Here is a 13,372-nt window from a genome sequence, read left to right as displayed (position 1 = left end):
ACATCCAAACCCCATTCCTAACTCCACATGAACCGGGGCAGCGGTGTAGTATAATGGGTAAGGAGCTGGTCTTGTAATCTAAAGGTCACTGGTAAAATTGCCGGGTAGGGAACTGCTGTTTTACCCTTGAATAATGTACTTAACCTGCATTGCTTCAATATATATCCAGCTGTATAAATGGATGCAATGTAAAATGCTAAAGTGTAAAAAGTTCTGTAAGTCGCTCTGAATAAGAGTGTCTGCTAAATATCTGTAATGTAATGTATTCATATGACCAAAGAACATTTACATGGTGCAGGCAGTGCATTATGACTATAAAGGTCGAGACACAACCGCGCCGAATTCATTGCTTTTATTTTTGTGCGTCTCTCCTTCGCTTTCGCTTCAGACTAAGCGGACTGGATGAGGTGGTGACACCAGCGCGGCCTCTGCTGTGATTCACAGCATTCGAAACATGCTTGTGTGCCGCTGTGGCACGAGTCGTTGGGTTCAATGCAAACAAGACGCATTCCTGGAACTGACACCAATATATTGTACGGAGTTCACTTGTCATCATCTATATGAGAACCTTATGCTGCTATGTCCTGCTGCCAGTATATGTCCATCTCTCTCTCTCTCTCTCTCTCTCTCACTCTCTCTGTCTGGAAAATTGCCTGTGATTGACTGGTGATCAACACATGCTGGGACAGGCCCCAGCATCTCTTGTGACCCTGACCAGGAATAAGTGGGTATAGATAATGAATGAATGGATGGATGGATGAATCGACAATGAAGTTCTCTCTCTCTCTCTCTCTCTGTTTGTGGGTATGTGGCAGGGGAGGGGAAGGAAGGGGGGTGGTTAGGAGGCACGGGGTTGGATCGGTGGGTAGACAGTCCTCATAATTATTAGGAATGATTCAGCACCTGAGTTAGCAATAAAGCACAGTTGTTTTTGTGCCTCGACAGGAAATACAGTAAAACAAGGAATACTGTCACATGATCAGTTGTAGACCATTTCCTTTGGGAAAACTATTGCTTCATGTAACAAAACTTTTTTTTCCACTGTAGAGAAACAAGTTTCACTCTCAGATTGTTTTCCTTACGTTTTTTTTTCTCCCGTTTTTTTCTTCCTTATTCTGAGTAGTGTTAAAAACCTGGTTAGCATCTGCTAGGCCCATGGAGTTCCACCAGAACTCCAGTGTGAAAACATGCTTTCAGCATACTGGCAAAGAGAAGACTGGCCCCCCGTAGCTCTATTTAAACGGGGGGGGGGGGGTAGATCAGGGGTAGTTGTGTGAGAAACCTCTCAGATACACCAAACGGTGCGTCGTGGTCACCAACCGTAAGAAACCAAAGCTTATCACGTCAGGGTCGGGATTATTAAAATAGCGCCACACAGATGCAGCGACCCTGTAAATATCAGTGAAGGTCCTCAGGTGTGAAATATACAGGCTAGGCTACCCCACGAATCTAAAAAGCCTGACAAACAGTTCCAGTCCAGTTTCTTCTCACCTGTTGTTCATGTGTAGATGGATGTAATGTTTTATTGATCTTTTTATTACTATTATTATTGGTGTAGTTATTGTTCTTGTGGTTGTTTTTAAATTCCAAACGTTATTTAGAATCTATATTGGGAGCTGTACATGGCAACCCACGTCAGATATTGTTGTTATTATTATGTTACTAAATAGAATGCACCCATATAGTGGACACTTCGGTTTTAAATTTACTTAAAGGTGAATCTCTGAACATAATTTGTCTGTATTACTGACTCGATTGATATTCTCTCCAAACGTCAGTTACAAAACTAAAATTGCCCGCTGGCAGAAATCATTTATTTAGATTAGGAGAATGACCCAAACCAACCTTGTTCGAACACCAGGAGCAGTCTGCTGTGGATATGTGGTAATAAACTAAAGCAATCTCAATTAGTTGACTAGATTGCTTGAAGGCACACAAATTATGTCCAGAAGGGTTGGACTCCACCGTGCGGTAAACAAACTCAACACCATAGAGCCTTTCGGGAGAAAACAGACCTTCTCCTCCCAGTACCCAGCTCCAAAAATAGATGGAAATATGAGACTGTTCCTGCTGCAACAAAACATGTAGGAAGAGCTATTGCTACACAGCTCAACCAGAAACAGCCCTGCGTTCAGGTGTTTTCTCCCAGCAGCAGAGTGGCACTGTCCAACCGTTAAAGAGGAATTTAACGGTCTCGTCCAGCCTTGACAATTTACAGTTTGATATTTGGCAGACGCTCTTATATCCAGAGCGACGCACAAAGACTTCCCTTGTTTACCTCATACACACAGATCCTTAAGTGGTAAGTGGAGTTCTAATGCTGCTTTTATTGTTGTTTTGCAATTCGTTTTTTTTCATCTGATTTTGTCGACACAGTGACAACAGCTGGAGCTTTTTTTCTCACGGTATCAACGCAAAATGGCAAACTTGTGACCATAAAATAGTATCATTATATCGTTTAAGGAAACTTTAAAACTACGTTCCTGATTCGGTGGGTCGACTATGCACGTTTAGAAAGTTTAAAAAAGAGCCCGCACTCAGCAATAGGAAATACTTAGTTTTTATTTGGAAAGTTTCGGTTCGAAACCGATTTTAATGCAGTTAAATGTAGACAATAAACATCTTCGAAGGTTAACATTGGCAGTAGGCCTATATACATTGGGCTGTTAATGATTTTCAACTGAATGAGGATTTGAAACTTGACGTCCTAACGTGAATGCAAACTAATAGTGTAGTTTCACCGTCATATAAAAACACCTATTTGCACGCTGAGGACGATTCGCCTGGAAATCAAACATTCGTGGAAAACAGCAATATGAACTTCCCATATTATTTAATGTCACGGATATCAGCTTTATTTTATTTTTAAAATGTAAATTAAATGTAGAAAAACTATATTTTCTACTGAATTGATAGGTGATGCAAAGCAAGTATGTTGTTATGAGTACAATGCTTTTCAATAAGGTCTTACAGGTGCTCTGAACATCACAGACAGAAAATGAGTGTTTAAATATATTATTCAAAACTAGGCATTGTCCTGTTTGTGTAATGTACTTAATATGTCCATCATCACGGTGAATTTGGTGAGTTTTAAGGGACATTAATCAGGGACTTGTCAGTGCTGCACAGCTGATCGCGGCATTCGCGGGCATAGACTTCGTCGAAGGGGTTCTGCGTAATCTCTCGACCTGCCTACGAACTGGGTGAACTTGGCCCAGTGTGCCACAGGGCGTTCGTGCCCAGGCTTGATGCAACACTGGATGCTCTACATTGTTGTTATGTGGCAGGTCTAGATGGGATGAATTATATATCCTTGTGTTCTTGTGTTGTGCTATTGGCACCTGCCCTGGGTGTCCCCAAAGATGATCATGGTTTGCACAGGTGGAAAATTCAGATTCACAATGTAAAAGTCCTCCCTAGTATTTTGTTCCAGTTGCCTGGATTTGCTGAATTGTGCAATTCTTTGGTCAGGAGCTATAACTAAGTAGCGAAATCAGCTGGCTGAGTTCATGGATGAACCACACTGGGCAGGACTTTTACTTCCTGACCCCCCTGGACTTTCCGCCTCTGGCCCGGTGGTGACATGGTGTGCCCTCCCCCCCCCCCTTCCAGCCCTCTTCATGCTGGTAGGATGAAGCAGAACGTTCGCGCCATGGCGGCCTGCCCCGCGGAGTTCTGCCCGGGGTCCCGGGCCAGCTCGGAGGTGGACCTGAAGGCCCCGCCCGTGGAGAAGATGCAGATGAAGAAGGAGATCTCGCTGCTGAACGGGATCTGCCTCATCGTGGGCAACATGATCGGCTCGGGGATCTTCGTCTCGCCCAAGGGCGTGCTGATGCACAGCGCCTCCTACGGGCTGTCGCTGGTCATCTGGGCCCTGGGCGGCATCTTCTCCGTCTTCGGGGCGCTCTGCTACGCCGAGCTGGGCACCACCATCACCAAGTCGGGCGCCAGCTATGCCTACATCCTGGAGTCGTTTGGCAGCTTCGTGGCCTTCATCCGCCTGTGGACCTCCATCCTGCTCATCGAGCCGGCCAGCCAGGCCGTCATCTCCATCACCTTCGCCAACTACCTGGTGGAGGGGATGTACCCCACCTGCCAGCCCCCCTACGACGCCATCCGGCTCATCGCCGCCGCCTGTCTTTGTGAGTACCTGCCACCGCGTCGGTTGGTCTGCATCCAATAGGAGAGTGACAACAACAGAGGCTGGCTTCGTAAACCCCACAATGGCTGGAGCGGCTGTATGGTGTATTATCAAGAAATTGCTGATTTGACAAAACCCGCCATGGAGACCAACAGACTTTTTATTGGTCATGGTTCACAGTATTCAGTATTTTAACCCATTTGGGGTTTGTGAAGCTTCGCTCCCTCTTCACTGTAAACTATACATATGTAAATCACAAGTACGTAGGATGTTCTTTGTGACGTAAGTTTTTTTTTTTTTTACTTCAGCTCTGTTGTGTTTACTGTCTGCCAACTTGTTATTGTGTGGAGAGAATGCGTGTTCTAAACAAAGTGGTACTTACAGTCTTAAAAGTCTTAGTCTGGTTTAAAACTTGACCGCAGTGTGTGTTCAGTCATTCAGGGAAAAGGCACGATATTTACGTTTCTGGAAGCAAACAAAATTTGTTTTGAAGGACTGGTCTTTCAGCACCCAGGCATGCTGGGATGTTCCCGCCGGCCCTCGTGCACTCGTTCACAAGGGCCGGCTGTCACAATGTCCTATTTACAGAACTGCCACGTGTATCCCCGCGCTGATGAATTATGAAAATATTACTCCAATAATCCTCCTTTGAAGTAGCCATTTTAGCAGTCAGTTGACTTAGAAGGTTTGGCTCCAATGTTTCTGTTTCACAATGCAGTCTATAAATCCAGATTCCGCACGATACAGGGTGAGTTGTTAAAAGAAATGTAATGGATAACCTCTCTGCAACCATTTTTCTTCATATTTGGTAACTTTAGTGCTGCTCTATACTGTACAGTATAGGTGTTCACTACGAAGACTGAATGATTTTTGCTTCGCGTAAACATGTTTTTCCCGCACGCACGTGTGTGGTTTTGTTGTGTTAGCGCAATCCCATTCTAATAGAAAACAGGCAAAGAAGGAGGATGGGGCATGCAGCTCCCCCGCCCCCATCCCCTCCCCCCCCCCCCTCCCCGGGTCTGTGTTTACTGCAGTGTTGGAGCACAGACTGTTCCCATGTGGGGCAGGGGGGGGTGGGGGTGGGGGTGGGGGGGTGAGTTCCAAGTCATGGCTTGTGAGAGGAAGCAGAGTGGCTGAGCGCTTGTGTTTCAGATGCCTGCAGGGCAGTCGACAGGGGGGTTGGGGTGGGGGGCAGGGGGGAGTGGGGGGGTGCTATCCTAACTGTCTGCCTCCAGCTGGGAGGAAGGAGATAGGATCGGGAGGGCGGAGCTTAGGAAGGAAGGGAAAAGTACTGGGCAGTGTGCACTGGCCAAGTGGTGTTCCCCATCTGTCGCTGGGGAGAGGTGAAGAGCCCCTGTTTACAGGGGGTCTCTGGAATACGGCGAGAAGAAGAGGCTGCTCTTCACACTGAGATCGTTTCCTAACTCACACCCACCACTCCCATTATATCATTATCATCATATCATTACATTACGTTGCATTTATTAAGCAGACGCTTTTATCCAAAGCGACGTACAATATGAATATCAGCGTATGACATCTATATTGTATATCTGTAGCATATGAATATCAGCGCGCGGGTGCATCGTAACAGCGCCCGTTCAACAGCTACACAGAAATGAATGTGTTTGAAGCCTGGCTGCTCTCTGACACAGTTCTGTCCGTCTCGCCCGCTAGGCCTCGCGTTGAGTTATATTCGGCGTTCAGCTCAGCTCCCGGGCAACGTGCCAAAATCGACGCGCTTGTCATCGACGCAAACACCGCTTCGTGCAATAACAGATCTTTTTACAGTCGCCATAAAGTCCAGTGTTCTGATCACCCATATTTTATCCTCTATCTTTTTATTTTCTCTTTCTCTCTCTCACTCTCTTTCTCTCTCTCTCCAATTTTTTCATTTTCTTTCTGGGGAGCATTTAATGTAAGGTCACATTTTTTTGTCTTCTGTCTTTGTAAAATTTATTTTTTCAATATGATTGTACAAAAGGAGTTTTTATTTATTTAATGAAGTACTTTTACAATCAATATCTCTCTTTCTCTCACTCTCTCTCTCGCTCTCTTTCTCTCAGGTATGCTGATCTTTATTAATTGTGCCTATGTAAAGTGGGGCACATTGGTCCAAGACGTCTTCACTTACACCAAACTCCTGGCTCTCCTTTTGGTCATCGTAGTGGGCCTCATGAAAATAGCACAAGGTGAGAGGTGGATGCTGGGATTTGGAGTTCAGAAACAGTTGATAAGTCGAGCATATAGTGGGGAAGTTTGAAAGATGTAAAAGAAAATAATTCATTTGAACTTAATTTAATTAATACACTGCAACATGTTTTCAAGTCCTGTGCCAATTTTGTATACAAAAGTTTTTGGGGGGTCATTTTGACCCCAGGCTCTGTGGCTGTGTACAAAATAAGAAATAGGAAGCATTTTTTGTTATCTCTGATTTTTTATGGATGATTCTGGTGACTCTTTCCCATAAGGTTTCAAACTTTCACTTACCTCAGCCTCTAAAAGGAGAAGTTTTTCACAGATTTTTAATATTTAGAAGGCTAGCCATTTTGGGAGACATTAAGAAGGCAAAACACAAAGTGTCAAAATTGTGTTAATAATTTTTGTGCCAGTTTAAAGTGTTGGGGTCAATTTTACCCTGAACATAAAAGGCCTAATAAAGTTTCAACATAATATCAGGGTTAAAGAAACCTCACAACTAAAACTAACGCTCAGATAGTAGCTCCTTACGTTGTTTCACTATGTACAAATTAAGGTCTTGGAATTCACTGAATAGGAATTGCCAAAAATATTCAATATTATGTTTAATATACTTTTATATCATAGAAAAAAGTACCTGTTCAGCATTCATTTCTCTGTAGCATATGAATAGGTGTCATTTCTGGTAGTGTAAATATGTGAAACTGTACTACTTATCTCGGCTAGGAGAGACTAAGAATTTCGACAACCCGTTTGAGGGGTCCACCACAGACCCGGGGAACATCGCCCTGGCTCTGTACTCCGCCCTCTTCTCCTACTCTGGCTGGGACACCCTCAACTTCGTCACCGAGGAGATACAGAACCCTGAACGGTAACCCTGCGGCCCGAAATGCAAGCACAGCCTGACCTTGCCGTTTGGACAGGACTGCAGTGTAGTACAATGGGTTAATAGGAGCTGATCTTGTAACCTCAAGGTCACATGTTCAGTTCCCAGGTAGGACGCTGCCGTTGTGCCCTTGAGCAAGGTGCTTAACCCGCATCGCTTCATTATATATCCAGCTGTATAACTGGATGCAGTGTAAATGTTATGTAAAGAGTTGTGTAAGTCGCTCTGGATAAGGCCGTCTGCTAAATGCCTGTAATGTAATGTAATGGCTGGGCCTGTGCCCAAGCATAACCTCACACTCACACCCCAACTGAAAATGATCCAGTTAGGTCCTTACATATGGGCATTTACGCTTGTGGATTTGTACCATCTTCAATTGTGAAGGTGTGATATACAGAGCATTGTAATATAAAAGTATAGGCCGAGCGAAACCCAATTTGCAGTCCAATATGAAGGTGGGCAGGCCCCATCAGTAAGATCTCTGTGACCTCTTTGGCAGTGGATCAGAACCAAGGCCTGACATCACCCTGTACTGTACTACAGTCTGGAATGGGTCATAATCAAAAGCTTTTTACAGCAATTTAGATGCTTTACTGAGAAACAGAAGGAACATTGAGCAGAAACCAGGCCTGAACCCTCAAAATGCAAGCAAGTGAGATTAAAAAAAAAAAAAAAAACTCCCCAGTGGGAAGAAAAACACTTAAAATGGTGTCAAGAAAAAACTCTCAGATGGGAAGAAATCTCGGGAGGAACCCGGCTATAGAGGGGGGGCTCATCATCCGCTAGCCGGTCCGGTGTACCGTTAGAATGGACAGATACAGGAAAGTAATAAGGGATCTATCACAGCAATTCCACTTTTTGTCCTAACATTACGAGGAGCACTGTCCATTGCCCTGCCTGCCCCGCCCAAAGCCTCTTATCCTTCTCCCAGGAACCTGCCTCTGGCCATTGCAGTCTCCATGCCCATAGTGACCATCATCTACCTGCTCACCAACGTGGCTTACTACGTGGTGCTGGACATGCCATCCCTGCTGGCCAGCGATGCGGTTGCCGTGGTGAGGATGCCTTTGTCAGCTCTGCTGATGTCACACACCGTGTCTTTCTGTTTCACAGTAAACCTGCAAGTCTCACCTCCGGTCATTATAGTGCTTGCACTGGCTATTGACATTCATCATTCACATTATTTTCTTAGAAAGTGTATTGCATAATTATAATGTGAGCCTTGTAGTTTGTCAGATGTATCAGGTTATCAACAGCTGTTGTAATGGATTACCCCCCTCCCCTCCCCTCCCCTCCCCCCAAGACTTTTGGGAACGTAGTCCTTGGGCCGGTGAAGTGGATCATCCCCATCTCCGTGGCCATATCCTGCTACGGTGGGCTTAACGCATCTATCATTGCTGCCTCCAGGTACCTCAGACAGGGGGGGCGGGGCTGAGGGGTTTATGTAAAACACTGACATCCATTTCACTTCAAGGTAAAAGGACAACACTACAGTGTATAATATACGTATTATAAAGGTTAAGGAACCAGGCTTGTAACTCAAGAGGTTTCAGGTTCGATTCCCAGGTGGGGACACAGCTGATAGTTTACCTGAGTTGCTTTTGTTAATGTCCAGCTGTCTGAAATTGACTTTTTCAAAGCAAGAACAAAAAAAAAGTTAAGCTGTGTAAGTCACTGTTGAAAGAGTGTCTGATCAATGGCTGAATGTAAGTTTCGGTACTGTACTGGTGACCAATAAAGTATTTGTTTGTCTCACTCAGTTATGAGCTTATTTTCATATTAAAATTTCCAGTGTTAATTCAACTCCAACAGAGTGTATATGAGTCCAATAGGGACCATGTGTACACTGTTGGAATTAACTGAACACTGAACATTTTACTGTGTGTAAGCAGGATAGTGAAATTGATGTCTCTCTGGTTGACAGGCTGTTTTTCGTGGGGGCGAGGGAGGGACACCTCCCAGACAGCCTCAGCCTGATCCATGCAGAACGCTACACCCCCATCCCAGCCCTCATCTTCAATGTAAGTTGCCCCCCCCCTTTTAAGACTACTGTTGGGTCAGAGTAAAACAAATCCAGAGCTGGTATCTCCCGCTGGCTGCTGTTTTGGTGCTCCTTTTAGAACCGAGCTTGTAAGAAAACAGAAAACAGCGGCACCTTAATGCTGTCGAGCTCAACCAACGATAGCACCTCTCCTTTTGTGTAAATCCTCCACAGTTGACTCAGCAGGGGAAACAGATAAAAAATAATTGGTTCTGGCTCTGTCGCTTCTGCGGCTATCTGTCGCTCCCTCCCGGTGTTGAGGACGGCCCCCCGTCTGAGGCGGCGGTGTTAGCGAATGGGGCGCGGGTCTCTGAGGTGACGGCCGGCCTTGCGTTTGCCTCGGCAGGGCCTGATGGGGCTGATCTTCCTGTGCGTTGAGGACGTCTTCCGGCTCATCAGCTACTTCAGCTTCAGCTACTGGCTGTTCGTGGGCCTGTCCGTGGCGGGCCTGATCTACCTGCGAATCACGCAGCCCGACCGGCACCGGCCCGTCAAAGTGAGGACTCAATGCGTGCTGCATACAGTACTACACTCGCGGTTCAGCGCAAGCACTCCTAACAGCCAATTACAAGTCAGGAGTCATAACATAATACCCATGAGTCACTGCAGAGGTCATGATACCCTTGACTGAGAGCGCAGAGGCATCCCATATAACAGCCATAAGTCACTGCTGGCAGACATACCATATAATACTGCAGGTGTCCCCTGCACACTACACTCACAAGTCTCACCCAGGAATGTTTACACACTGTATTAGTGAGTCACTGCAGGTGTCCCCTGCACACTACACAAACGAGTCACACGAGGAGTGTTTACACACTATATTAGTGAGTCACTGCAGGAGTGTTTACACACTGTATTAGTGAGTCACTGCAGGAGTGTTTACACACTGTATTAGTGAGTCACTGCAGGAGTGTTTACACACTATATTAGTGAGTCACTGCAGGAGTGTTTACACACTGCTTTAGTGAGTCACTGCAGGAGTGTTTACACACTGTATTAGTGAGTCACTGTAGGTGTCCTGATATGTCATACTCAGGTGTCACGACAGGCAGTCCTTGCGCATTGTAACTGTGTGCAGGAGTCCTCACACTCTACTCACTCACTCTTTCACTGAAGGAGTAGTTGCTTAGTACAGATGGAATGCTACAGGAGTCCTTACTCAGGGTGTGTGACCATGCGGTATAACAGCATCAGCGCTAACTCCTCTCTCTTCTCTCCTCTCCTCCTCTCTCCCTCCTCTCCTCTCTCCTCTCTCTCCTGCAGCTGACCCTCTTCTTCCCCTTCGTGTACTGCCTGTGCAGCCTGTTCCTGGTCATCGTCCCGCTCTACGGGGACACCATTAACTCCCTGATCGGGGTGGCCATAGCGCTGTCGGGAGTGCCGGTGTACTACGTGGGGATCTACCTGCCCGAGGACAGGAGGCCCAAGTTCATCGGCCGAATAAACGGTGAGCGCGCTGGTGAAAGCAGCAGTGCTTACAGGCCCGAGGCCTCAGTGAGATGTTTGAAATGAAGGAAAGCTTTGGATAGGAGTGTCTGTTAATTGCCTAAATGCAGTGTCATGTTTAACACGCCATGGTGTAATTGTATCCCAGCAATTACACTTGAGAATGCTGGGGGAAAAAAAACATTCTCAAGCTCAAGATGAGCTATTTCTCAGGAAGAATACTACTATAGTACATAGCTATAATTGGCTTGGGGAAACAAATAATAATAATGAGGAAAGAAGTATAGCCACACAATCAACTGTTTCCAAGGTTCTTGGTAAGGAAATAATACAGCGCAAATAGAAACCACAAACTGCCTTTGGAATGGTGTGTGTGTGTGTGTATGTGTGTCTGTGTCTGTGTGTGTGTGCGTGCCATAGAACACGTTATTCAGTGAAGGAGTGACACCTCTATAAGTAACATTAAAGCTATAACATTGCCACTGTGTCTTTGGGGCATTGGGGTGCTTTAAGGGCTTTAAGGTGTTTCTAATATCGGCAGTTTTGTGAAAATGAAGCTTTGTGTTAGCGCGAGTGTTTGTGGAGTCTCCCTCCAGCTGAACTGTGATGTCCGTCCCTCCCCAGCTGCGGTCACCAGATACACGCAGATGATCTGCTTCTGCTGCCTGACGGAGCTCGACACCGAGCCCAGCCCGCCCTCCGGCGACAAGACCCAGTGATGTCACAGCCCCGCCCGCATCATGCACCAATCGCCGGAGGGGTCCCTGAAGAGACCACGCCCACGACTTGGCCCTTCCACACCAAGCGGGTCTGTTTTCCTGGGCGGCTCTGTTCAAGGAGTGCTGCCCTCACTTCTGGCATGCTCAGTGCATCGTGCTCTACAGCTTTTTTTTTTTTTTCCCTCATACTACTTTCTGTTTTGGGTTGTGGGATTTTGGACAACACGACTTTATAAAGACTATTAAAAAAAAATAAATTAAAAAAAAAGTGACAGGGAGGACACTGGACTTCGGTTCTGATGTGGTTCCGCGGTTGGTCCTGCGCGTACGTTGCCCTGAGTTTGAGCGGACTCCCGTAACGGCACGGAACAGGGCCTCTGCCTCTCTGCCAGGCCGGCCTGTTCTTGAGAGAACACTCAGGGCTAAAGGACTGTGGGACGCAGCCAAAGTGGACGTTCTTCTGCTGGAACATTCACACAAACGTACCAACAATGCCTGCTGTTCGCCCGTGGAAACCCAAAGCTTCTTATCGCTTTGTGGCACTTTCCAACAGTGCAGCGAAGAATTCCCATATCAGTGTTCCGTTTGCTCGTGTTCCGTTCTGTCAATGTCACAAACAACTTATTTCATTATTCAGTTTGGCGATCTCTTGTCCGGTCAATGTATTTACACACACCACTCACTTACAAGTGCTAACCTTAAATGCTCTGAATAGATTTCTCTGTTTATTTGTGTGTCAGTTTATTTGTCAGGGTATGGACTTGAAAAACAGGGTGGACCAACATGTGCCAAGGCTGGCAAAAAAAAAAATGTCTGGTATCCAATACATCAGGGATGCCCAGCCCTGCTCCTGGAGATCTACCATCTTGTAAGTTTTCATTTCAACCCTAATTTGGCGCACCCGATTCTACTAATTTACCGCTCAAGGTGATCTCAAGCTGTTGATTGAAGGTGTGCTTTGTTAGGGTTGGAGCAAAAACCTACTGGATGGTAGATCTCCAGGAAGAGGGTTGGGCAGCCCTGCGATGCATCCATGTAGCAATGGAAAAGACTGTACATCACAAATCAGAGGAACGAAAGAATGGCTTCAGACACTTCAAATGCAAAGCAAAAATTTGCTGCAATTTGCACAAAAAACCGACAGAGCCAAAATTGAAATAAATGATGTATTACATTTTTTTTCAATGTAGTAATTGTATATTTTGATGATTAAAGCCACGGTTTTTGTGTTTTTGATGGTGAATCTGTTTTGTAATTTTTTGTTGGCCAGGGACAAATATTACTTGAAATATACGAACACTTTATACTAAAGTGAATTCTTGTTGAATCTTTAAATTATTTCTTCATATGATTATATTTTGGTTAGTTATATTTTTAATGATAGGGATCTGCAAAGGTTCCAAAGGTTTTTTAAATATATGCATCAAGAGAGTTAAAGTACCTCAAATATGTGCTTGAAAAAGCTGTTGGTGTCTCCTGATGTCACCACTGACCAATTTAAAATGCAGTAGTACCTTTGGTTGTCACTAGAGGGCTGAAATTTTCTGCCTTTTCTTTTTCTCTAACGTTTGTGGTTTTTTCACGAGGTTTTCCTTTCCTTTCCTGAAAAGCTAAACATTTTTCAATATTTTCCATAATTTTAAAATCTTCCATTTGAAGATCTCTGGTTCCTCTGTGACTTGAATTGTTTTTGTATGAAGTGCAACCAGTGAAATGTTTGCTCTTTTATTAAGAGCACCTCATGAAATAAAACATAGAACTTGAGATGGGAGAGGGATTATAAAAACAGCTGGACCAGGATGTCCTGGCATAAAGATTTATGGGATAAAGATTTATTGAGGGGCGTCTGTTTGTTGAGGTCAGCTCTTTGAGTTCGCAGGATTGGGGGGGGGGGGGGGGAAGGCCTTCAAATATAGTTGGGGGAGGGGAGTTTTTAA

The 13,372-nt window shown here is 45.3% G+C and overlaps 1 protein-coding gene across 1 annotated transcript; it reads left to right on the top strand.

The window, feature by feature from the left end:
• Positions 1-2,033: 2,033 nt before the first annotated feature.
• Positions 2,034-12,678, top strand: LOC135260754 (Y+L amino acid transporter 2-like). The gene is made up of 10 exons (XM_064346279.1): positions 2,034-2,302; positions 3,613-4,142; positions 6,208-6,333; positions 7,067-7,211; positions 8,158-8,281; positions 8,530-8,633; positions 9,151-9,247; positions 9,614-9,763; positions 10,534-10,717; positions 11,341-12,678. The coding sequence occupies exons 2-10, from the start codon at positions 3,632-3,634 to the stop codon at positions 11,433-11,435; spliced, it is 1,536 nt and encodes a 511-aa protein (XP_064202349.1). The 5' UTR covers positions 2,034-2,302; positions 3,613-3,631; the 3' UTR covers positions 11,436-12,678.
• Positions 12,679-13,372: the final 694 nt, after the last annotated feature.

The sequence above is a fragment of the Anguilla rostrata genome, chromosome 8 (assembly GCF_018555375.3).
Source record: "Anguilla rostrata isolate EN2019 chromosome 8, ASM1855537v3, whole genome shotgun sequence".
NCBI lineage: Eukaryota > Metazoa > Chordata > Actinopteri > Anguilliformes > Anguillidae > Anguilla > Anguilla rostrata.
This window is presented reverse-complemented; position numbering and strand designations above follow the sequence as displayed.